At 39.3% G+C, this 26293-nt stretch overlaps 1 protein-coding gene across 1 annotated transcript in view; it reads left to right on the top strand.

The window, feature by feature from the left end:
• Window positions 1-26293, top strand: part of SORCS2 (sortilin related VPS10 domain containing receptor 2) — a gene marked incomplete at both ends in the record, with an annotated part of 545731 nt that overhangs the window by 302261 nt on the left and 217177 nt on the right. The window contains one exon of the mRNA XM_080344448.1: window positions 9861-9960. Within this exon, the coding sequence (XP_080200574.1) occupies window positions 9861-9960 (100 nt within the window). The remainder of the gene's footprint in view (window positions 1-9860; window positions 9961-26293) is intronic.

Consider the following 26293-nt stretch of genomic DNA (forward strand, 5'->3'; position numbering starts at 1 on the left):
GATGTCCACCAGGACCCCCAGGGTCTGCAAAGATACTTTCCAGCCTGTATGTATTGGTGCATGGGGTTATTCCTCTCCTGGTGCAGGATTTTGAACCGCATTTTGTTGACCTTCATGAGATTCGTATTTTCTCATATTTCCACAGGAGGTAACACTGATTTATCAGCTACTCCTCATAGTTTTGTGTCATCTACAAACTATCTGTCATGATCCCATGGATCTCTTTCACATTATCTTGGAAACTGTGAAGTCTGCTGACCATCATCTGTAGCTCTTCACTGACCCTTGGTGACCACCACCACAAGGCTCCTGCAGGGAAGAAGCCCATCTCCTGCTGTCCCAGCCTCAGTGAGAGACCCCAGACACCCTGGCAGGCCCAGACCTGCAGAGCTGTATCCTCTGCTGGCAGCTCCATCTGAGCGTGAATGGTAGATGTTAGGGGAAGCAGGAGAACATGTAATAACCTTCACTCCTGCAAAAAGAACTCATTTTTAGATGCTGCATCACTTTTTTTTGTTCCTCTTTGTAGTCTCCCTTAATGCCAGATTTTTGGCTTCTTGAGCACTTTGTGTTATTTTGAATGTACAGAACTATTCTTATTCTGTGGGGGTTGTTTTCACTTGCATTTGAAATTAGATGGCAACAATTTAGAATGGACCAAGCTTCTGTTAAGAGCAGTTAGTCATCATCGAGTGAATGAATGTGTTAGCATGTCACCTTGGCATATATCAGCCCTCTCTCCTGTAAAGCACAATGTCAGCTGTGAGCACGCCTTAATGCAACTTTCATTTTGCAAAACAGATCCAGCATGGCGTGTATTCTGCAGATTACTTCTGCCAAGGATCACCTCCTTGCTGCTTTATTTTTAGAATGTTAATTGCCATGGTGTGGAAGCACTGCAGATCCACGTGCAAGCGTTAATGGACATAAAACCACCTGCTTCCTGCACTTGTTGCTATGAAGTGTGATCTTCTCAGTTTGGAAACTCATATGTAAATGTGTCTATTTGTCTAGGGATTCTGTTTCCTAGCAAACTGGGATGCAGTGCAAAATGTGCTGCATTTGCTGTGTCTGGCCTTCATAATCTGTCTGCATAATTTATGGGAACACTTCATGAAGCTGCCTGCTGCTAATGTTCTCTCAGAGTCCTGCAGAAAAGGCTGGTTCTGCCTTCTAATTTTAAGAGCTGTGATGGTGGCACTGTTTGTCTCTTTTCTGGATCTATTTTGGATTTATGTCTAGCCAAGGGTTTGGAAGAGCTGCTATAAAAGCAGAAACATCTGCTGGGGCTTTATGTGCTGCTGGCTTGCCAAGTTCAACAACAGGCCAAAGTACAGCTGATGGGCTTGGCCCTCCCCAGGTGTCACTGCAGTTACAGGAGAATGACTGCAAGAGAAATTTGGCTGCTGAAAGCTCTAAACAAAATATATTAAAAAAAAAAAAAAAGCTTCAGCAACTGTAGAAGGCTATTAGGAGATTATGATTGGGGTCATTAGTGAGTAACAGAAACAAATTCTGCTGAAGTGGTTGTGAGCATTTGAATTCTCCCAGTGGAAGCATCTTCAGGTTTGCCTCCTCCCATCACTAATGCAGGCTTTCCCCCTGTGTTCTGCAAACTGCCCACTCAGGTGGCACAGACACACAGTGATTTTAAAGGCTGTTAAGAAAACTTGGCCTTACTTAACCAAGTTTTCATGATTTCAGACACATCATGGCAACCTAATTTATGCGCAGATGTGGGTGAGGCGGACAGTGTTTTTGACATGGACAGTGAACTTCTGTTGCAGCAGAGGAACTAAAAATGATGCCTTAAAATTCCTTTTAAAGGTTTTGTTCCTGATGCGATTGTAATAACCTAGAACAATCACTCCTTTGACAAAGGCAACGTGGGAACTGATATCCTTGATGAACTTGTGCTGCATCTGGTCACTGCCCAGGCTTCATCTGTGATGTGTACTAGTAGTTTTGGAGAAGCATGCCAGAAAAAAACAGACAGCTGAGGGGCAGTTGATAGTTCTCTAATATGCTCAGCATAAGGCTTGATACCTTCCAGAGTCTATTTATCTGCATTTGCTTACTGCTTTGGGATCTTTTCATTCTCTATAAAAGTGTTCGGTTACTCCCTTAAGTTCTGCCAAGCATTTGGTTCAGGTGCAGAGTAGCACAGTCAAATTACTGACAAAACATTGACTTCATTTACCTTTTTATAAAGTGCTACAACCTGGCCGTATAAATCACTTCCCGTTACAACTCCCACAGAGCAATCATAAAGTTGAGGTCAGCACTTCAGCAGCAAAAGCAAAAACTTGTACAAATGGAGTTAAGGATGAGGTCCGCTTATTGAAGAGCAAGTAGCCGGCTATTATAGTTGTTGGCAGAGCCCTTTACTAGAGAAATACATAATTGCATGTGAATGTGCACATATAAAATATTAAATTATTATCAGGGTTTTTTTTGTTTATTTTTTTAGTTTCCTAAATGTTCTTGTTGTAGCTGGATTGATCTATCCAACAATTACAAGAAAACTTGCTGTTCTGGTCAGAAATCACAAGGCAAAATTCTTTTTTCTCATACATCCCAACATCCTTCTTGCCTTCCAAGGAGCTGCTTGACTGAGAATAAAGTTATTTCAGAAATATTTCAGCTGTATGTAGTGGTTTAAATAAAAAAGCCTGGGCTGTGGGAAATACCTCACATTTTTCTATGGTGGAGAATTTTAATGTTCCTTACAAACCTCAAGAAAATGTTCTTAAACCATCCCATTTCCCCAAAGAACACAAGTATGTGCGATGAGAAATTTTCCTTTGTGATTACTCATTTCCAGTCACAGCACTCACAAAAGAGGAATCGTACTGGAAGTACTTCTGGCAATATAGTTAGTAATCATAATTTTGGAAAATTGCATTTTAGAACCAAAGGCTTTTCTTTCTTATTTCTTTTCCCTAAATTTTTGACAAACACACTTTTTTTTTTTTTTCCCCAAAGGTTAGTTATTCAAATTGGTGCAAGGAAAATATATAGGAAGTATTCATTTATTTTGGAGGTAGTAATTATATAGTTAAGTTATGCCACTGTTTTTTTTCCAACACAGTACTTCCAGAACTAATACATTGAGCTTGTGAAGGAAAGTGTTTTTATTAAAAAATATAGACCTAACTGTAAAATTCTTCCTGTACTCTAGTCCAGCTAGCATTTTTATGGTACAAGAAACCCCAGATTAATATTAATCATTTCTGTAGCACTGTGTGAATTATCAGTTCTGGTATTTATTTATATTTTTTAATATGCCAGAGCTGTCTCTCAGTAGCAAACCCCTCAAATGCTCCATGATATACTCCAGTCCTTGCTGAGACTTACTAGTGAATTGCTGGATTTGCAGCTTCTGAAACTAGATCTACACAGGATTGTTTCTTAGGATAAATGCTTGCACAGTGATGGTTAGTTACATGATACATTGAATTCAGTCAAGAAAGTGTGGTAAGAAATTGATCTTTCCCTGTTTCCCACAATTATTTTCTCCTTTTTTACGCCCTTATTTAGGTCACTACAACTCTTTGTGGGATCGAGCTGTAAACAGGGTTGCTGAAATGATCCAGCAAGTCTTCAAAACCATTAATTTCATTGTAGATAACCTCAGTCTTTTTGTTTTTTATCAGGAGCGAGTGTCTGGGGTAGGACGATGGTGGGGGATTTTTAAGGTGCCCTCAGAGGGACTGTTTTTGGGGGCTGTGCGCCCCAGTGCCCTCCTCAGCTGCTCCCAGGTCGCACAGCTGGAAAGGCAGAAATAACACAGAGCTTTTCCTTTTTACAAAAGTAAGACATAACCCTGTCTTCCTGGCTGTGTCTTGTCTGCTCTGTCACCGTGACACTGCTTGTTTCATGGTTGAGCAGATTCATCACAAATATCTGTGTACTGCAAGCGTGGCTACAGGCTGCACCTCCCAAGACGGCGCCGTCAGCGAGTGCTGTGTAGTGGTGATGGAATTAATGCACCAAGGCAGTAGTTTCAAAATGGGTGTCCTACCTAAACTAACAGTTTCTGGGAGAAAAGGTGATGGCTACAGCTAATAGAAGCTAAAGCGATGTGTTGCAGGCCTGTAAAATATAAAACCTAACTGTTGGAGCTGTGCAGCAAAGTAATGAGGAGCTTGAAAATGTAACTGATAAGCAGCATGATTATAGGCTAATGAGCAGGTTGTTTGTAGTATGTTGAAGGACTAATGAAGGGCTGCAAAAGATAACTGTGGTGGTGAACAGTGAGACTACACAGAGTAGGAATGTTTAAATACAGCACTGGAAGATATGTACTGTATACTAAAGACACAGTGCTGCTAACGATTGGAGTTCATGTGTGTGTGTGTATTCTATGGAGTAAATAATTAACCAAAGCAGTACACGGTAAATGCATGACAGAAGATACCAGTAAGGGAAAATATGATACAGTACATAAGTACATATTTTATAACTTGAATTTCTTCACCAAGTAACACCCTCATCCATACACAGGCCTCTGCTTATCGCCTTCCATGTTCCCTCATAAGAAAACATGAATGGTTCCTTTACTGTGCAATGCTTTGTGTCTGGACAGCTCTGAGACAGGGTGATTCCTGGAAAATATGAGCTTCATAACACTTTCTGCACAGGTAATTGCAACATCACGATAGAAAGTTGTAGTCTGGCATGCCAGAATGGGGCACAGTCAGCCGAGGTAGCAAGTAGAGTCAGGGGAGCACTTGTCAGACCCTTGGGGAGAAGCCAACGTGTAGCATCGTTTAGCATTTGTCTTCTGGCACTTTAAGTATGTTACAAAAATAAGGCCATGTCCTTTTCCTTAGTGTGAAATTAGTAAGTTCCTGAGGAAGGATCTGACACTCTGAAGTCACCTAGCAGGGTAATCCTTGTTTTTATTATCAGCTAAAGAGGACTGGTTTTGCCCCTCAGTGCAGCCAGTTAAGTAGAGTATATTTGGTGTATTGACCCAACATCCGTTTCTAGAATTTGTGATGTTTTGATCCTCCTTGAGTACTCATTTGATAGGAATGCAGATGTTCAGTGTTTCGGTTTCCTTTGGGTATTTTTTCGGTGGATTTTCTTGAGTCAGTATTTTACAATCAAATATATATTTACAGCTCACTAAAAAGCCACTACAAACGGCCACCTCTCCTTTATTGTGCTCCCATGTAGTGAGAGAGACTGTAGGGCTCTTCATGTGAACATGAGATCTGTAAAACAGGAATGAATAACTATAAATGCAGAGTTGCACCTTGTTCTGTACTCATCTGGGCATTACAGAGCAGGTCACTTCAGCTGAAAAGGCTGTTGTGACAATCTGCAGTTCTTAAAACTATCGATGTTATCAACATATGTGATCAATAAATGTTATCAGTAATGGATTTATAAGTAAAAACAGGATATGCTCATCTTTGTACTGCTTTTGGAAAAAAGATAAACTCTGTATTGCCTAAATGTGACGCTGCTAAACTGTTTATCTCTTAGCTGTTGCCTATGCCATTGATTCTTTAGTGTAAAACTGGATTAAGGTAGGAACATTTCTATATATCTGTTTTTGAGAAGAAAAGTATGTAACTTCAAAAAGGCTCAACTTTTCTGGAAAGCAGAGAAAGATGTTTTCAGAAAGTACTCAGCACAGCTGAAAACTGATGAGCGATCTGTTAACTGGATTGCTAGGAGTCGTACTCTGCAGCCTTTGAAGAGACTTTCATCTGCATGAATTCCTAAATACATGAGTCAGGTCTTGGAACCCAACATTACAGCGTGTTTCTACTCTGAAGGAAGGCTCTGGGGTTTTGGAGGCTTTTTGTTAATGTTTAAAAAGATTTTATGAGGCTAACCGAAATCTCTGCAAATTTCACATTGTATGTGTAAGAGCCCTTGAAGTCTTCTATGCTGTTTAAGTAAAGAAGATGCATTAGCGTACCACTTCTTTACTGGTATTTCTCTGGTTACTTTTCTTCCAGTATATTTGTCCTGGTGTTTGTTGTTGTAACTTCTGATGTATAGGTTTTAGATTCTCTATCAGCCAGTTCTTCATTACTATCCTATAGATATCTCTTTTTCTTACAGTCATTTAAGGTATAGGAGGTACTGTTGTCTCTATTTTTCAGGTGAGGGACCAAAACACAAAAGAAATCCTGCTGGTAGACATAAGTCTGTGATAGAGCAAGAACCTGTGTTAATGTCTCTTGCTCTTTAAAGTTCATGCTGTAAATACTGGATTGTTCCTCTGATCAAAAGGAGGGGAAGGCGAGAAGACAACATTTGCAATACAGTTTGGAGAAAATTAAGTGGGAAGAAATGAGCGTTAGAGTGTTATGAGCAGACCCACTCTTCCTTGATTCTGTAATGTGTGTCTCAGTTTATTTCTTTCTTTTTCAACAGCTTGTCAATAATATAAACCAGCAGATCTTTTAATTTTTTTTTTAACTTTTTTTTCCCTAAAGGCTTTCTTTTTGCCGCTAGTCAAGTAATCTATTACTCATTTGAAATCTCTTCATTGTTGTCTTCTGGGATTTTCAGCTAATAGAGCCTGTACAGTATGGCTCATTTGGCTAGAATGGAGCTCGAGTTAATCTTCAAGAAGCAAAAGCAGAGGAAATCCCATGAATGTGTGTTAAGTGTTCCAACAATTCTCTTCCCAGTGCATCTCTTCAATTCATTAAAAAAATAAAAGAAAACAGGGAAGGAAGTATTTGTGGCTGAAATTTTCTCTGAGTCTTAGATTTGGCTTGGGAATGCAATTTTCATCTCTCTAAAAAATTTCTGTAACATCTCACTATATACATTTTAATGTTTCTTATTTATATGTTAATATAAACTTTTAAGTATAATCTGGAAAGCAAACTAACAGTGAGGAATATTGAATAATTGGTGTGAGTTGTCAGTGGAGAGCGGTATAATGATGGTGAAGTTTAGACCGGCAAGCATTTGCTTTGTGTCTCTTTTGGTATCTGTTAAATTTCTTCTTTTTCAATATTTCTTTTGGAAGTTGTCCAGACTCAGTGTTTAGGTACAGTTTCAAATTATGTCAAGCATAGATTTATTGTAACTCAAATATTAAAAAGTTACATTTTTAAGGATGACACCCAAATTTTTTCAGAGTTTAGGGGCTTTGGAAGTTTTGTTTCATCAGAGTGTATTTCTGTACCACGAGGACGTTTTCCTGAGTCCTCCAGTGAGTTTTACTGTACTAAGAAACATCCCTACAATCTGTAGCATTTAGTGCATAGATGGATAAGCAGCAGCAACAAGCGTCCCATGGATACCAGCAGCTTGCTGTGTCCCCTGGATTGTCCCACAGAAAGCCAGAATGGTCACTAACTTCAGCCAGGTCACCTAGTACCACAGGCCATCTTAGGAGAACAACCTTTAAGCTCCTTGCTCTGGTTAATAGAGCTGTGCTACTTCTACAAATAAACCATGCTATCGAAGGGTGTTTTCTTCTTCTTATCAGGTGGTACATTCTTATGTATCCTCTTTCCATTACACCTTAAAATATCTTTTCATGATTTTTTAGGGAGGAAAGAGAATGTATTTATCCAGATAAACACAGATGGCTAGTTATTTATTTATTTGTTTTGTTTTGCTTTTCCCTCTTAACACTTTTGACACAGCAGAAGTTTGTTTTTTAACACACAAAAAATCTCTTTATGACTGGAAGAGCATCAAGGACTCTCTCCTGAATTTGGTACAAAAAGGCATGCTCTGAGATTCCAGAATTCATCCTCCTCAGCCCTGTCTATAGTGCAATTACAGGGAATTTTGTTATAGCTGTGCGCTACACAATGTTCATTCTTCGTATATGCAGAGTCAGGAACTTGGAATTTGTATCTCAAGTTAAAGTTGTGGTGGATTATCGTAGATTTGGCAAACCAGTTTTTGGACAGTGCTTCTCTTGAATGTTGTCCCTGAACTATGTCCTCTTGTATGTAAATCTCTCAAAGAGCAGCTGGCATTCCTGGGCTCCCTTAAGACTGGGTTGTAGTAAAAAAGGTTTGGGAGTCTGAATAAATGTTTCCATAGATCCCCAGATCTCCTGTGGATCTCGGTCTTTGTGTTTAGGCATGCTGTAACTTTATGGATATACATTAACCTGTTGTCTCAGGTTGGAATGTTTTTTTGTTTGTTTGGTTTGTTTTGTTTTTTTCCTTGAGATAGCTAATTTCTACCAGAAAATAGAAATTTTTAACTGTATAGTTTTTCTGCCTTTGTCTGAGAATACCTTAGTTACCTTAGCATACTCTTTTTGTTACAACTTTATTGTTTTCTTTGTAGTACTTTTTAGAAGTCATGAGAATTAGGAGAGGAGATTTTAGGCTGAAACTTTTTATCTTTGAAATGTCTTGTCCTCTTTGGGTTTACTGCCTGCTCCTTGATATAGTTGTCACTGCCGTCCCTCCTGCAGTGTCACTCTCCAGTGGTCCCGTTGTATTAATCCTGGAACTGCCTCTTCAAAGTAAATTGGATCATCTTTAAGGTTCAGAGAATTGTTTCAGGATGTTATTACTGGGCAAGCCACTCGACCTGATATTCTTCCCTCAAAGAGAACAGACTATATTCTGCTTCCATCATACATACTTGTTCTGCATGATTTCAGTACATCTGGCTGAAGTCAGTATTTTAGTCTTTGCTTTAATTTCTTTTCTGTCAAAGTCCTCCGGCAAATGGGTTTAGCACTGTCCATCCTATTCCTCTTAGAATTTTAATTAGCTCAGTACTGAATATCCAGTGCAATGCAATTGTATGTATTTGATTTCTACATAATTATTTGTCAAAACTGAATTGCTGTGATTCCATTAACTTTTCCTGTATATCTGCAGGCAAAGCAACATTATAGGGGGAAAAAAACCAAATAAAATCTATTCAGATGTCACTATAAAATAGATAAACTCTCAACTTCAGGCTGTGTGGTCTGTGTGTCATAGGCTTATGCCCAGTCATTTTTTGACTGATAGAGAGGGAACAAAAGCAAGGTAGATGTGAACCCTTCTTTATTGATGTCCCTCAGGGACCTGATCCAGGCATATAGTTCTGTGCCTGAGATGCTATATAGATCCTATATAGAACAAAATTAAGCTTCATCCAAAGCGATTTAATTTTGGTTGTGAATTGCTCTTTCACTAACATTTTCCCATACTAGCATTTTATTTGTGCATTCTTTTTATACTAGTCATTGCAGATACGGGTTTAAGGCATAGACGACATTCGTCATTGTAGGTTTTTCTGGAATATGAAACAATTTCTGCAGAGTGCCTGCATTTTAAATATTTATAGCTTTGTGTGTATGATATACTGCTGGCCAAGTAAGGACTTTGTTTTTATTCATTCAAAGCACTGGAGGAGTAGATGGACACCTTTATTAAGTATGAATTCAGGTAGAGATCCATTGCGAGTCTTCTAGATCTCAGGCCAAATTGTTCTCTTCTGCAATGCCGGGCTCTGAACTCAACTCTTCTTTACCTGCCTAGGTGAGGAGGTGCTGTCAGCACTTGCAGATGAGCCTTTGCTCTGCTTAGCTCTTTCCTTCCCACCTTGTAGGTGGTGATGGAAAGGTAGACGAGTTGTGCTTCTCTTGCTGCACAGTGCGGTGTCAGAATGAAAACCAGCACCACACAGAACTGCAAAATACAGACAGAACTAGCCATACATTTTGAAACCTCGGGAAATATTCTTAACACTGGAAGGTTTCTTTTCATTTCTTAGCTAATGGGCACTGAAAAGAGCAAAAGGGTGGCAGAGAAGCATTGAAAGTGGATAGTTATTGCTACAAAGTGTTTGTTTCTTAGAATTTCGATGTTGAAGCGTTTAGAAGAGAGCACTTACAGATGTTTGATTTCTTTCAGGTCCTCAGATTTTGGGACATTATACACGAAGTTGAATCTACAGCCTGGGATTGCCACTGTTATTGACAATTTCTACATTTGTCCCACCAACAAAAAAAAGGTATGTGGCAAAAGAAACAGACGTTTTGTAGTGCAACTGAGATGCTGCCACTTTGTGAAGTGTGTTTTACAGGGTTTCAAAATATAGGGAAGTGGTTTTCACCATGTTGCAGGTCACCTTAGGAGAATTTGTGACACATGGAAGTGATATATTTATTGTTGCTGAATAATATAGAAAAGAAGAAATGCCTTGAGGGACTCGGAAGACTTTTGAGGCCACCGACTCCTGGAAATGGAATTTCCATGGAGCTTTCCTCAGAAATGGAAAATCAACTCCTGCATGTTTTCACATATCCACCTAAATTCTGAAACTAGCAGTCGACCTCTTCATCTTTTATGCACATTTTTCAACTCCTTTACACATTTCCTTATATAAAGCATAGGGACTGAGTAGGCTGTCATTGAGAATTATTTTTATCTTGTGTAAAATCTTAATTAAAAAATAAAAAAACCCCTCTCCTTGAAACTCTTAAAAAGTGTCCCTGCATCATTAGTGAACCAAAAAGCTTTTCTTGGAGCACAGGAACGTTAAGTGGACTTTATAAGCAAGAGCAAAATCGACCTATTGAGTGTATTTACAATGGATGTTATGTTAGAAGCAACAAGAAGACAGATTATGAGGAAAAAAAAAAAACCCACAACAACAAAAACTTCCAAAAAAACCCAGCCCCAAAACAATAACAACCCCTCTATGTCTGGAAAATGCCCATGATTTAAATGGCAAGAATCGTGAAATACACTGTGAATAACACAAGCACAGTAGGTCTTTCATGAAATCAGGATTTTCTCTTGATAAGGGCTTTTAACCTCCATTGTGATACAGAAGCATTGATTTCATGCAGAGGCCACTGATTGGAAGGTCAATGTTGGTTGTTCTTATCTGTCTGTTCTGCTTAATCAGAAATCAGTGGAACGCGGTGAGGCTGGCTGGATGATTAAGTACATATTTTATTTCTCTTGCAATTGTCACTGGAGTTTTTGTACCCAAGCTATGCTATGCCTGAGCTCAGTAATATATTTTTAATCTGCTGCAAAGTCAGAAATGACTTTTTTTGTTTCTTGAAGTGGAACTACCACCAAGCACAAAGTTTCTGTAGATTGTGTGTGTCAGAGATAAGATCTACACGTTATTTCAAGTCCAAAAGAATGAAAAAAAAATATTTACAAACCTTAGTTTCTGGAATAAAGGCTGAAAGTATGAGATGGGTGAGAGCTCTGTGGAGGATTATTCCCAGCTCTCCCACATGAACACGTGCACAAGCGCAGAGGGGTCAGTAACAATGTGGTTATACCAGTTGCCTGGCAAAAGAAATGGCGCTAAGATCATTACTGAATTTCAAGCCTGAAGGACAAACCAGTGTTAACAAAAATTTCATGTTAACCCTATCTTAGAAAAATCTGCATTCTTCTTAAGACAGTTTGAAGTTCTTAGAGATACAAACCCTGCTTAGTAAACCAATATCATATTGGAATCCATTTGTTACAGAAAGTCCATTTGCGTAGTCATTAAATACACTGTATGTTGAATTTTGCTTCTACAAAGATTTTTGTTTACTAATATGAAAACAACAAAAACAGCAGAGCAGACAGGATTTCTATGACCTGTAAATGATGCCAAGGAAAGATATTCATACATTAAAATATACACAGATATACACATACATGATACAAGAAAGGTGAAAGCATTGGAGTTAAATTCTGTAGCCAACAACATTAAGCTGGTCTCGGAGATGTTGCAGTCACATGTGGCTGGTAAGGACAGTCTCCATGTCATAAGAACTTCATCAGTCCTTATGGCAACTTTTCTCGTGCTGAACATTTGATTAGGACACTAAATAAGACTACCAACTGATTTCATAGAAGTTATTTAGAAAGATGGAAGACAATGTCTCCTTATCCATCCATCTCAGCCTGCTTGAAGTAAGGTAGGACAAAACATTTAGAGCTCTGACTCCCTTTTCTGAGCTGAGCAAAAGCCTCAGGATTTCACTGGTTCCTGCTGCTATTAGAATTCCGATCATTATGATATGGGTTTTTGTCAACCCATTCACATCTTTTGAATTGTGCTGAAAATGGAGAGTGCGCTGGAATGCTGACCGTGCATACTAGAACTGAGCATGCACTTCAAATTTAAAGCGTAAGTAGTCCCATGCTACCACTTAGAATTTAAAGACTGGGAATAGGCATGAAAGCAGGGATAAAAAATATTGATGGAGATTTTTGAATGCTTTGCATAATAACCATTTGTGTTGGTTTGACTGAAAATGGGTTAATTTTTTTTGTGCAGTTAGAAACCTTTATTTTTTCATAGCTATCATCACAGAATCACAGAATGCTAGGGATTGGAAGGGATCTCAAAAGATCATCCAGTCCAGTCCCCCTGCAGGAGCAGGAACACCTAGATGAGGCTACACAAGAATGTGTCCAGGCGAGTTTTGAATGTCTCCAGAGTAGGAGACTCCACAACCACCCTGAGCAGCCTGTTCCAGTGTCTGTTACCCTCACTGTGAAGGAGTTTCTTCTCATATTTAAATGGAATCTCCTGTGTTCTAGTTTGCACCCATTGCCCCTTGTCCTATCGTTGGTTGTCACCGAGAAGAGTCTGGCTCCATCCTCGTGACATTCAGCCTTTACATATTTATAAACATTAATGAGGTCACCCCTCAGTCTCCTCTTCTCAAAGCTAAAGAGCCCCAGCTCCCTCAGCCTTTCCTCATAAGGGAGATGCTCCACTCCCTTAATCATCTTTGTTGCCCTGTGTGACTCTCTCCAGCAGTTCCCTGTCCTTGAACTGAGGGGCCCAGAACTGGACACAATATTCCAGATGTGGTCTCACCAGGGCAGAGTAGAGGGGCAGGAGAACCTCTCTCGACCTACTAACCACCCCCCTTCTAATACACCCCAGGATGCCATTGGCCTTCCTGGCCACAAGGGCACAGTGCTGGCTCATGGTCATCCTGCTGTCCACCAGGACCCCCAGGTCCCTTTCCCCTACACTGCTCTCTAATAGGTCATTCCCCAACTTACACTGGAACCTGGGGTTGTTCCTACCCAGATGCAAGACTCTACACTTGCCCTTGTTATATTTCATTGAATTTTTCCCTGCCCAGCTCTCCAGCCTGTCCGGGTCTCTGGATGGCAGCACAGCCTTCTGGTGTGTCAGCCACTCCTCCCAGCTTGGTGTCATCAGCAAACTTGCTGATAGTGCACTCTATTCCGTCATTCAAATCATTGATGAATATATTGAATAATACTGGCTATGCCATCATGCTCATTATTTGGACTTGAGAATAAGCAGGTAACATCCCAGCACAGAGCTAATGTTTTTAATTGCTCTGGTCTGAGAGCCAGTGACATTCTGAGCACTCTGCCCACAGGTGTGAGGTATCGAGGAAGGGGGGAAGAGATGTGGCAGAGCTTGACTGACATCCAGATTGATCAATAAGAGTATTCCATCCCATTAGTGTTGTGCTTCATATTTAAGGAGAGTTGGGAGTTGGGACCTTCCGGTTGGCTCTTCTGCTCTCTCTCTCTGGGACGCAGCCGGGGGAGTTTTTTGGTGCAGGACGTTTAGTTCAGCTTTTGCCATTTTGCAGAGGCCTCTGAACCCTTCTGCCTTTTTTCTCTTTTTTCGCTGTTGGGAACCAGGTGCTCTTTCCTAGGACTGGCTGCTCAGCGTGTTCATGAGGAATTGCCTTGAGTATCTTTAATTTCTATTTTATATACATATTTACTAGTAGTGTATTAGTATTTTTTAAATTTTATTAAACTGTGTTTATCTCAATCCAATTTTCTCCCTTCCTTTTTGATTCTCTCCCCTATTGGGGGCTGTGGGGGGTGAGTGAGTGGGTAACGTGGTTGTATTGCTAGCTTGGATTAAACCACACCACCATTACTCTATGCATTCATTCCATTTACCCATTGAAGACCTCAACTGTGCAAGAACTGATGCTGCAAATTTAATGCTTATTATTTCCAACTCAGTGTCATCAGCGCATTAACATCACCTGGTTTTAGCTCTGTAGAATTTAGGTGTCTACTCAAGCTCTCTCCCTCCACAGTAAATGGGGAAACATGGGTTACTCCAGGCAGTTCATCCTGTTAAAGTCATAATTCTTAGTAATTGTGAGAGTAAGACTGAATGATCTTGTGGAGGTTCCTATAAATGACTTTGTGACAATTGTGGGTCTGATCAGAGTCTCCCTGCAGCTTCCTACAAAGACTAAGAGATGGAAGACAGTTTTTATTTTGGAATACTGTTAGATAAAATATTTGCTAGAAGGCTCTAGTCTACGTCTTGGACTGAGATTATTTCTTCAGTTTATCTCTGCCAATATATCAGCTCCTGGAGTGACTTAGAGTTTCACTCAGTGTGCCTCCACTCTGTAAGCTGCAATTATACCATTCAGACCAATGGACTTAAAAGTGAGGTTTATAGAACAAGTGTGAAATTGCACTGGCAATTTCAATCACTATGAATTGCTCTAGTTTGCATTTTCTTAAGATGGATTGAAAAGTAAAAAGAAGTTTATATATCTTATCTTCCCTATCTCATTGTTTAAGAAGTTAAAATTCCACAGAATTATAATGCTGTTCATGAAGAAGTGCATTAGCAGATGTGGAGGATACATATATTCCTTTTCACATAGTGCTCCATGGAAAAGAGATTGTATAAAAAAAGAACAAAATTACAGGGTAAACTACAGGAATGTTGGGGACTTTGAACTAGCAGGTGGAAGGAATTTATAAACCCTGCTAAATCCATGCAAAGAAACGGCACATTCTTTCTTACCCCTCTATGAACATATTGCAACGAGTACTGTTCATGATTCTAAGAGATTAATCTGGAAGGAGTTGTATCAAGGTCATGTCTACACAATCTTCTGACAATTGAGGTAAATTCACTCAGTCTGGGTCTTTTTCTGGCTGAACGCAGCAGAACTCTGAGGCAGAAATTGCATTTCTCCAGTTATCACAGGACTGAAGCTGTGAAACCCAGTTTTGAGAAGAAACACCTGAGAATCGAGCTTTAGAGGGCTTTGTGTATTGCTCTGAATGGGCCTTTCTGATGAAATCATGGGATGGAGGCATGAACTGTGGCTGTACTGTTTGTGACTCAGAGCTCAGCTGTAGTCAGCCAGCAGCACAAGTAGAAGACATTTGCTCCTACCTGTGAAATATGTAGGCTCACCCTAAATGCTGTGAAACAATAGAGTAATAGGGAAGGCAACACTGTAATTAATTCATGCTTCAAAAGGGTGCCATTCATATTTGCTTTGCATTTTGGCTGCTTTTAGTGTAGAATAAACCTTCAGCCGAAGACACTGGAACTTACGCTGATATGGTATTGGAAAGTTGTGGTGTAATGAAGATAAGCTTTCTGATGCAAACTTCTCCATTTGAAGCACTTTTTCATAGGTCTGTGACATAAAATAACCTTACTCTATGCAGGCCTTGAAGTGATGTGTGTTGATAAGGAATGTTCCTGCACTTAAAACAATGGAACTTATGTAATTATCTTGTTTTCATTAATTACTTTATGCCAATGGAGTCAAATAGTGCAGGCATCCCATAATGTACCATGTGGGGGAAAAAACTTAATCTGTATTGTCTATTTTCAAAAAAAGCATTATAATTGTGTTTTAAAAGTGATGCACATGATTCATGGAGTATGGGACTATGCTTTCCATAGTGTCAATCTCGAGTCAGCCGAACAAAGTAAATTCTTTCTACAGAAGACAAAAGTTTGCCAAATTCAGCTTCACTAAGCTAAATTAGCAACAAAATATATATATATGTATTTTTTATGGTATATATGCTGTTGGGTTTAGAAATTAAACATTTGCTGTAATTCTCTTTGTATAATGTTGCTGGGGAGATGAATGAACACACTTTTTTTCCACATTCAGTGCATATTTTATTTTTCATTGGTGCTAATGCAACTGATGCATCCATCCTTCTGTTTATACACTCTGGAAGAGAGGCAGCTAAGCAGCGTATATTCAGGCTTTCCATATTAAGAGAAAATAAACGTTGATTGTACCTACACTGACTTATTAGTTAAATGGGTTGAACATTTCTCAGCTGTCTAAATAACCAATAGCTGCATGTTTTTTCCAGACTAAAAGGCAAGATGACAAATGTGTATTCTTGCTTGACAAACCATGCAGAACACTTAAGATAGTAATAAGGATATAGGCTATCCTGTACTATATTTTAACTCCTGATACTTTAAAATAGTATAAATTACACATGATCGCAAAAGGGTATTTGCCACAGCTATAAAAGCATTTCCCGAGATGCACCTGGGTTGAGCAATGTGTGTAATCACTTACAGGAAAGTGCAGTCCTACAGCATTTTGACATTTGTCTTTCAGTGCAAAACAATTGGTAGTGGAAGTTGTCAGAACGCAGTATGACTACATTTACTTGTAAGGAATAATTCTACTCAAGTATCAATTTCCTTAGAGACCATTCCAGAGCCTCTGCAAACACACAGGGCAGTATTATATTACACTTTTATTAGTAGAACTTGTCAACTATGGAATATTCCTTTAAATAACCCAAGTAGTTACTTCAGGAAGGTTTCACTGTGAAGCTGCAGAATACGAGTCTGTATATTGTGATGCACTATCTCTCTACCATAATGCCTTCTTGCCTTATAAGCAGTGTCACCATTCAGTTTTATTCTAGTGATGCACCACCAGAGCACTGATGTAACATGACTGCATCATTTTGCTTAAGACTTCTGGCCAGGACTGTTCAGTTCATCTTCGGATTTTCTGGTTGCTTCCAGAAGTATGCCCAGTAATGAAAAATTTTTACCACCCATGATTCGTAGTAAGTGGATTGCTGCGAGACACACTCTTGTGCAGAAATCCCAGATTTTATTCTCACATGCTTGATGAGCAGTTGCCGAGTTGATGGTCAATCTAGGAGTCTGTTGAGTGCAAGTGGAACTAAATAGGTTAAAACAGTCAGAGCTTTCCTTGAGCCATTAGGTAGGAATCAGAGGTTCATGCAGCACTACTGAAACCAAGTCATACATGGAGAAGATCAATCTAAGAATCTATCAGAGCAGTGTTTGAGCTAAATACTGGCTAAATGGAGGCTGGGAACTACAACTTTCCCTGTCAGATTCCTGCTATGTTTGAGAAACCAGTTCTTTTTTTTCATACTTTATACATAAGCAGGGCTGCATCAGTAATATATAATTCATAGGTGATTTTCATATTCTAACTCCTTGTAACACCTCCAATAAGTTAAATATATTAATAGTAGCAAGGTTACTGTTCTGTTTAAGTACGTGCTCTCTCCGAAACAGTAGACCAGGAATGAATTTTTCTAGAGAGTGTGATGGAGAAAGGTTTGGCTTCCTTAAACAATTTTGTACACACACAACGTTGTATTTCACCATCCTGGTCTTCTATGTATGGAGCTCAAAAGGACTCCTCAGTTCCTGTTGAGTAAATATATTGTTGTCTCTGAATACTTTTCTGCATGTGTGTCTACCGAAACAACCATGCGGTCTGAAGCTGCCCCTAGAACTTTTTGTTTCAGTTCTGTGCCCTTTGACCTATAAATGGTTTATAGTTTATAGTCCAGCATGTGAAGTTGAGTGTGGTCAAAGGCTGAAACTCATTTTAAAAGCAGAAAGAATAAAAACTAACCCACAAAAAATCCCAAAGCTACAAACCTGGCTAACAGTACAAGTGAACAGCAGACTGCCATGACTAATGTGTAGGTTTGCCATGGTATGTAGGATAATTACTTATCAAGGTAGAGGTTGTGTGGGCTAAATGGGTGCACACTTGAACAGACATTCTATGTTATTATTCTATCCTATAATTTATTTGATGGGTAACATAGAAATCTCAATTGAAGTTTTTGAGGTTGACCTTCCACTGAGATTTTGTAGCCTAATGTGCAACTTTTGCATTCATCTGTGCTCAGCCATACAATTATTCTAAGGAAAAATAGTCCTGTCTTTACTGCATGCTTATTATAGATTCCTTTGTTCTGTTTTTATGAATTTCCTGTCTAAAACTCATTAATCATAAAAGCAGACCAACAACTACCAAAAAGCCATAATGTTAAATTAAGTTTACTGTAGTGAAGCCAAAAATAAAAGACTAGTTGGTGGGAGTACAACACAAAAAAAGATTTAAGTGAAAATGGAAAAGACCCATGAGCAAGTGTTAAGAGACCATTGTGCATATGATTCTGCACTTGAGAGACATCCATTTTTCTCCTGATAATTCTAGGAAGAGAAGGAATCTAAGCATCATATTTTCAGCAAGGTTTTATTTTGTATTATGATGAGCAAGGGTCAGTGCTTGGAGAAATAAGAATAGTTAATCAAGAGTATATAGTAGAAAGCAGATGTGAAGCTGCACTCAGCGCCTGTGTCAACATGTGCTGCTGAGCAGGTGCCTGGTCAGAGAGGAGCTGCAAGGGGAAAGGCACAGTGTTCCACACCAGAGGGGTTTCAAGATCTTGGATTTTGATTTGGTATGTCTGAAAATAAGGGCTATTTTGCAAAATTTAGACCAGGCTGTTGTTTCAAAGCTCTTCATTATAAAATGTAGATTCTTAGGTCCAAATGAGTAATACGCCAGAGAAAAATCTAGGGGGTAATGTTAGAAGTGCTGTGTGGGACACTTGGCAAGTTGTGTGTTTCCCTTGCCCTGAAGGTACTTCTTGATTTCTCCTCTGCTTGAGATACCTAGTTGGAAAACCAAAATCAGCTAATGTGTCTTTGGTACATATCTAAACCTGAGTGAGATCTAGGTTTTTATCCAGCATGGCAGAGGCTTTGTTGTGTCCTAGCCAGAGCTAAAACTGCCTTCTAATCACTTGCTATGAGGATCATGTACATCTTTTTTAAGGCTATACATTCACATGAGAATGTCATCTTGGAAGATTTTCTGATGCAGTATGGAGCTTGCAGAATTAAATATAACAAGGAGACAAATGATAATATATGGGATAGTATCTAAAGGAGAGGATGTCCATAGGAAGAGTGAATAGGGAGTTACCCCTTCAGGGTTGTGTGAAATCTTTGACAGGCAAAACCAGAAAGGAGGAGGTGGTTATATTAGCAATGTTGAAACTTTGCAAAAGGAAGGAGGAGAGACGAGAGAGAAGCTAACTGTAAAGAGGAAGTGGTAAAAGATTAATAGCAAGCATCCTACAGTACTAATTACAGTAAGTGTTTAATTGGTTGCTCTGTCCTAGAATGATATGGGTACAGTTAAGTCTATAGAACAGACTTAGGTTTCTGCTAATACAGGCAAACACAAGATGAAGGTTTATGTGATTAGGTTAGATTATTTGTATCTGTTGCAATTATCCTGTGTTCAGATTACTTTCATCTAATTATTTACTGGGTGTCACATCATGCATGGAGGCTTGTATCAGGGTTCCCTTGTTACAGAAGGGAGGAAATTGGGAACTTTTTCATCCTAACTCATGGACTAACTGCAGCAAAAACTAACCATAAGGTCAATGTCAAGGAGGTTATATGAAAACTTCTAAACAGTATTTGAAGAAAGATGAGTAATACCGTTCAGAAGGCCTGCAAGGACAACGTACAGTAGGCATATTCCCCAGACAGCCCAAAAATAATGGTGTAGTGTGTTGGAAACATATTCATCATGCTTGCTGATGGATCTTCTTCATCTCCTGGAGACCTGTGTGGTTCCTCCTCATTTCCCCAATGATGGAACGGCAGCACAAGTCCCAGCTTCCATGCTTCATGCTCTGGTAGCCTTTTCCAATCTACTGATGTGTCAAATTCTGCTTCTCTTCACTGCAGCTGTTTGACTTCCCTCCACTCATGCTGACTACACAGGCTCCTGTGGCTCCATCAGGAGCGGGGATGCAGCGGGATTTTTTTCCCCCAGGGTTGTTGTGGAAGCACAGTGTAAGTGAGCAGGGCTTCATTTGCTGCTATGGCCGTTTTGTCCCACGGAGAACCCCCACAGCTGCTGCCCCCCTTCACTGCTGGGGGGAAACCGCTGCTCCAGTGCAGCTGCTGCAGCCCTGCTGTCGCAGCATAAATATTTGTACAGGACTCCTAAACCACTGTGAAAGCTAAATATTCCAGTGATTTAGTTTATTCCACCCTCTAAAACAATGCTTTGTGGCATTTATTAGATGGGATGAATCAAAACTGTTGGCTTACCTGTTTCTAATTCTGAAATGAGCTCTGATTCCCAGTAGCCCCATCACTTGGCAGCAGCAATCTTCTACTGAAAATGCAGGACCTGTGTGATAAATATGTGTTAATAATGTCTTTCTCATGCAGCCTGAGCCCATTTATTTGAATATAGTTATAAAAAATTAATGCAAACATAAACCAAGATTTTTTAATTATTTTTTTTTTCCATTTGACACAGTGTGTTTCTGTCAGGCAGAGAAAGATTCTTACTCCTGGAAACGGAAATCTCTTCTGTATAACAAAGCCACTTCTGCTGCCTTCTTGAGAGTGGCCTCTTTGAGGCCCATGCTAGAGACAGGTTTTTTCCATCTGTGGGAGCAATGCACTAGGTACTGTCACCCCTTCATGCCACAAGGTTGCTGCCAGATGAACGGTGGATTCTTCATAATTCTTGATTTGGTTTTGAGTTGGGATCTTCTGCAGACTGGTTTTTTTTTTGAGTCTATCCAGTATTTTTCTCTCCCCATTTTTTTCATAATGATTTTTTAAAAACTTTTCATCACCTCTTTCTATTCTTCCTTCTCTTAATCTCTTTCCAATGCCTTCTTGTTTTCCTACTTTTCTTTCTTCCGTTGCTAAGCATTACTCCATTTTACACCTCACAAGTAGTTTCTGGACCGAATTAAACATTTTTCTTTCACAGTTACTAAAGAAAAATATTATTTAGGAAAACTGTAGCTAATGGTCTGTGTTTATATTCAAAATCATAATTTTGTTGGGATAATAATAAAACTGCTGACACATCCTTAACTGTAATTCATAAAATGAATCTCTTCAACAGCAGTAGTAGGATGATTCGATCAGGGAGCTGTTGGCCAGGAGACCTGACTTTGATTTCTATGACCTTGAGCAGGGCTGAGCCTCCCAGAAGCCTGACTTCCCATTGCCTTGCACCTTGTAAGATCATTTGCCTTGTGCAAAAACACTGTGACGTGACATGATTTGACAGGCTACCTTGAGGCTAGATTATCAGGTTTTGCAAAAAGTACATAATTAGTCTGGTTTAGTTTCCTAATTTAGAAACTTAAGACAATAATACTGAAGTCTGCAAAGCACCTGTAATCTCTAAATAAATGCTGAATATTCTTATCATCTCATTTTGAGAAGAATGCTTATTTGTAAAGTGATTTTTCTGCCACATCCCTGCGCTACTGAGCACCATTCAAGATTTGTAGCATGCTGAAGATAATTGGTATAAATAGATGCCTATGTTTTTCAAGATTGTTTAGCATTTATCAGGCATGGCTGGTTCAGGACATAGGTAATAATTTTAATATGATGGTAGTACGTCTGTTATCACTTAAATAGGGAAATTAAGCTAGTTGCCCCAAATGGAACAGGATTAATTTCTGCTGCAGTTGCTGGATCTACAGTTTGCAGGTTTACAATCATATCCTCAATCCTCCAAACAATATTACCAGTCTGGACATTGGAATAGCATTCAGATTTGAATTTTAAATGTTCTCTTCTAGAAGACATCAAGTCTATGGAAGCAGGTCTGCTGGAAAGGTCTGCCAAGGGAAGTGCCTCAGGTAGCACTGAGGAATTGTGGAGTGTTTATCTTGCAAAGGTTGGTGCCAAAATTGGACGACTGCTAGTTGCATAAAAAGCTGTGCTTTCAGCGTAACTATGACTACAGGAATCGGACTGGGATCACTGGGAATAAGCAAACATCTCCTGTCAATTTAAGACATTAAATGCCCTGGAGTAGTTATTCTTTAGTGCTAATATATGTCCTGCTTGCTTCATTCAGCCATACCCATGAAGTAATTTTTTTCCATATTGCGTCACTTTGTAGGGTTTTCCATGTTTAATTGCTTTTACAGCGTGTGATGCAGCACAGACATAAATTAGTGTGGGTTTGGCTAAAGGCTGAAGTCTGTCTGGGAGAACAATAGTGTCTCACACTTGGTTCTCTCTGTGGGGTCCAGCAAAGCTGAAGGTTCTTTACTTCCTGCAGCTGAAGGGTCGAGAAATGCTTTTCTACTCTACAAGATGCTCTAACATGAAGGCAGGAGATCTGGACATCCATTTTTTACATCTTTGCTACATAGAGCTCAGGGATACAAGGTTTTGCTGTGCTTTGGGATGGCGAAGCCCAAAGGCTCCTCTGAAACTCTCCCATGCTGTACATTATTGCAAGGTCCAACTGCAACTTTTCACTTGACTTAGGCAGACAAAGTCTATACAACTGTCCTTTCTGGGATAAAATGCTGTTCAGGAGGTAGTAATGTTCCATTCTAATATTGCTTGGTATATTGTAAGACCATATTAAAACCACTTGTGAGTTGTACTCTGCCATAAGATCTCAAAATTTTATATGCGTGTAGATGATTTGGTGTCTCCTGTTAACAGCTTTGGGAATTCTGAAAAGGTTATAGGATTTCCCTTTTAAAGATGTGGAAAAAGAAAGATATAAATGACTTGCGTGGGAAAGAAATGAGAGAAATTTAGTAATATGCCATGTGTCTAAGGCCAACCTCTTACTTTCCAGCACAAAATCACCCATTTGCTTCTCGACAAAATAACAGATTAATTAAATCCAATGCATTTTTACCAGTTCAGTGGAGAGTATAGGCATGTGGAAGGTCTACTGATGCTGTAAATATTATGAGCAGTCATGTATGAAAAGCTTATTTTTGAAAAAAATCAGAATGGTTAATATTTCCAGAATGAAGGGCTGTACTATGGGAAATATTTTCAATCATAAGATCATAATTAGCTTTAAGCAAGGACCAAGTAGATTTTCATACTTCCTTGTGTTATCAGTTTGGAAGACTGAATAGATAAATACACAGAATTTGAAGATGCGAATTCTGAGCTGAATTTCCTAGTAACTTCATAGAGAGCTAATCTGTGATGATAATGAAAAAGGTTTTAAAGCTTTTGTAAAATGTTAGAGGCAATTTGAACTGCATCTTTAAAAGTTATACTCTGGAATGAAGAAGGAAGCTAAATTACATCTAGGATCTTAATTTTAGATGCTCTGTTGGAACACATTGCCTCTGTGTTTCTGAACTATTCATAGAATTCACTTTTTATTAACACTTATCTGCTATAAACCACTTACCCTGTAAAACATGCTGTGTTAGGATAAGGTCAGACATGCTTATCAGTACTCTGAAATTTTCTGAAAAAACTGTATCCCAAATAACAAATGAAAAGAAAAAACTTGGAAAACAGTTGATGGAGCCAAGAAAAGCAAAAATAAAAATAGATGAGATTGTGACTCTCTTAAATGTAGTGTATGTCAAGGTTTACTTACAAAAATAATAAATACTCCAAATTAAAATTAATATTTGAATTGGGAAACTTGTCAAAATTAAAATGTATATTGAAAACATTGTCTTTGCTACTTCAGCATTTTCTGAACAAAATTTATTTTTTCTGAAAGTGCCTTGGCATTTTAATAGCCAGTAAAGTACCAGAATCATATATATAGTTTTTTCTCCGTGGGATTCTTTGATTTATTAATAAGGGGATAATCCCTTCCCCTTTTTTTTTTAACTAAGATTGTAAGAGGCAAATTCATTAGGCTGATGCTCACAGTCAGCAAGTGATATGGCTATGTTTTTCTTTTTCCCTGCGTTCAGTGGTCCTAATTTTGGTAATTGCAAGTTATTTTTTGAACAGTTTGGTAGAAGGCTGGGTTTTGTTTGAGGTGGTTTTTTTACCCTCCCTCTTGTCTGCTCTCTTTTATTGGAACAACAACTGCAGCTGCTCAGTGGCTGAGGTTGGACGCTTTGCTGTTCCTTAATACAGTTGTATCACCTGCCACTCCATTGAAGCCCTGTTCACAAATGTAAACTAAATATCACCCAGTTAAAATCCAGAGAGAGGCTAAATCTCTAAATGTTCATGCTAGCGAATAAGTTTATTTAAAAATCACCAAGTCATGTGGTGGCAGAACCCAGAAGTCCACCTTTCTGCCTTCTTTGCAGGTCAATTTATGAGCTTCTGTTAACAAAATTATCCCCAGAGAATGCTGGGGTTGTGAACTGCGGTAAGGGCTACAGGCTTTTACCAGGAATCTCAAAAAAAGGTCTCTTCTCGAGGCTGTAGCCATTTTTAGTAGATCTTAGAAAGGTGAAGAATAACACATTAATTCACAATAAATTTTCAGTTCACTTTTTAATCCAGTAAATATACATTGATGGCTGCACAGTAAGATGTGATTGTGATTTTTTCCCTGCAGAGTTTGAGTTTCCAGCTTATTTTGACTTCTTAAAGAAGTACAGAATCAGGAGGAAACCTCCAATTTGGGCCTGCCCAGCTCTGTTGTAGTATATTATATGGTAATCAGGGGATATTCCAGTTTGATGATCTAGGGCTGTTCTGTAACACTGTACAGTTCTGCAGTCCAGGGTTTCGTGTGTTTTGAGTATTGATTTTCCAGATAGGGAGAACTGCAATAATGACCTGGGGAGGTCTGGCATCACTGTGACCTGATTTATTCCGTGTGGCTCTAGGCAAAGCAGTCAGTTCCTGGGAGCAGTGGGCTGCTGGAAAAACCATGTGTAGCTCCCCACTTTGCTTGTGTGAAAGTCCTGAAAAAGTGTTTCCCTGGTAGTAACTGGCCCTCCCTTCAGCTTTCCTTTCCAGCTTATTTCCATTCCAATTCTCTTTTACTCCTCCCACCCTTCCAGTTGCAGATGTGTCTGGAGGGGGCACTTCCCAGCACGCTCACCCCAGGGGCAGCAGTGTTTGGCTCAGCCCCTGTTGCTGGGCAGCCTGGCACAGGCACTGCTGGTGGCTGCAGCATCAGAAGCTGAGGGAGTTGCATGGCAGCTGGAAAATTGCAAAACAGATGCATTTTTGGTCAAGAATCACTTCAAAATGCTGCTCTGCTTTCATAACATATTGTTTCTTTTCCTTTGCACAAAGGAATACGCTGGCATTATGTTGTTTACATCTCTACGTAAATTCACTTCTTCCCTTCCTAAGCTCTACGGTATGAATCCCATTCACACTGGGGTACCATGGTGATGGGTGGCTTCCAAATACCAAAGACAAAAAGTGTGGTAATGGTTGCTGTGGTGTTCTTAATCCGCTCATGATCCTCTTTAAATGAGAGTAGTTCTATGTGAAGAACCTTCAATCCAGCAAATGCATGAGAATTCCGGGAGCAGTGATGCCTCTTGGGGTTGAGTTGGAGACCACTGTCAGTACTTAAAGGTTTCTAAAGCTGTGTCACCAGACATCTTTGTAATCTTTGATACCCTTACTTGATCTAAAAGACTCTGTAAATAGGATTCTCTCATGTGAATGAGGTTACTTACCGACTATACCAGAATACACTGTATTGTCAATATTTGTTCATCGCTTGGTGGGTATGCAATATTTATAGTCTTTCCGTAAGGATTACCGTTGGGAATAGCGGAGTCACAACCAATTGCCTCAGCTGCTGCTTCCAACAGCCAGCTCAGTTGCTGTACCTTGGTTGGAATAATCTAGCCCTGCCTTAGAATTATATTACCCAGTAAACACAATGCAGTTGATGCCTATTTGAAGAGACCTCATTCATTTCAAAAGTCTCAGGAGACAATATAAGTTATTTGTGTGGCTGAATTGCTGAATGATATAGAAGTGTTTGTTATCTGAGGTAACAGGACAGCATATGTTTCGCTGCAGTATGGCTGACAGCCTACAGCCTTGAAAAATATGTTCTTGTCTTCAAGGGAGCATAAACATCATCTTTGTGCATCTCAAGAGGTGTTAGAACAACATCTGATGAGTCAAGTTGCAATCAAATGAGCCTTACTAGGGAAGAGCAAGCAACATATTCAAAATTTTGGCAACTTTCGTTCTACCTTTGCCTTTTTTAATCAGAAAACATTTGCTGTGATTTCTCCCAAGTTTTCTTGAGCTTTAAAATAAAGATGCCCTGAGCCATTCTCTCTCTCACCCAACCATCTTGAAATTTTAAGCTTAGAAGTGAAAATAAAACAAAAAGTTACACTACAGTTTGTATTTTAGTTTCTATTCTGTCACCTATTAAAAATTACTGAGTTTGTCACCAAAGATTTACTGAGTTAGTCACAAGAGAGGAGACCTGTGGAACCTGTGGAAATAAGTTGTCAATTTTTATTTGTATTACTTTGAAGAACGCTTT

This window comes from Nesoenas mayeri, assembly GCF_963082525.1.
Source record: "Nesoenas mayeri genome assembly, chromosome: 4".
NCBI lineage: Eukaryota > Metazoa > Chordata > Aves > Columbiformes > Columbidae > Nesoenas > Nesoenas mayeri.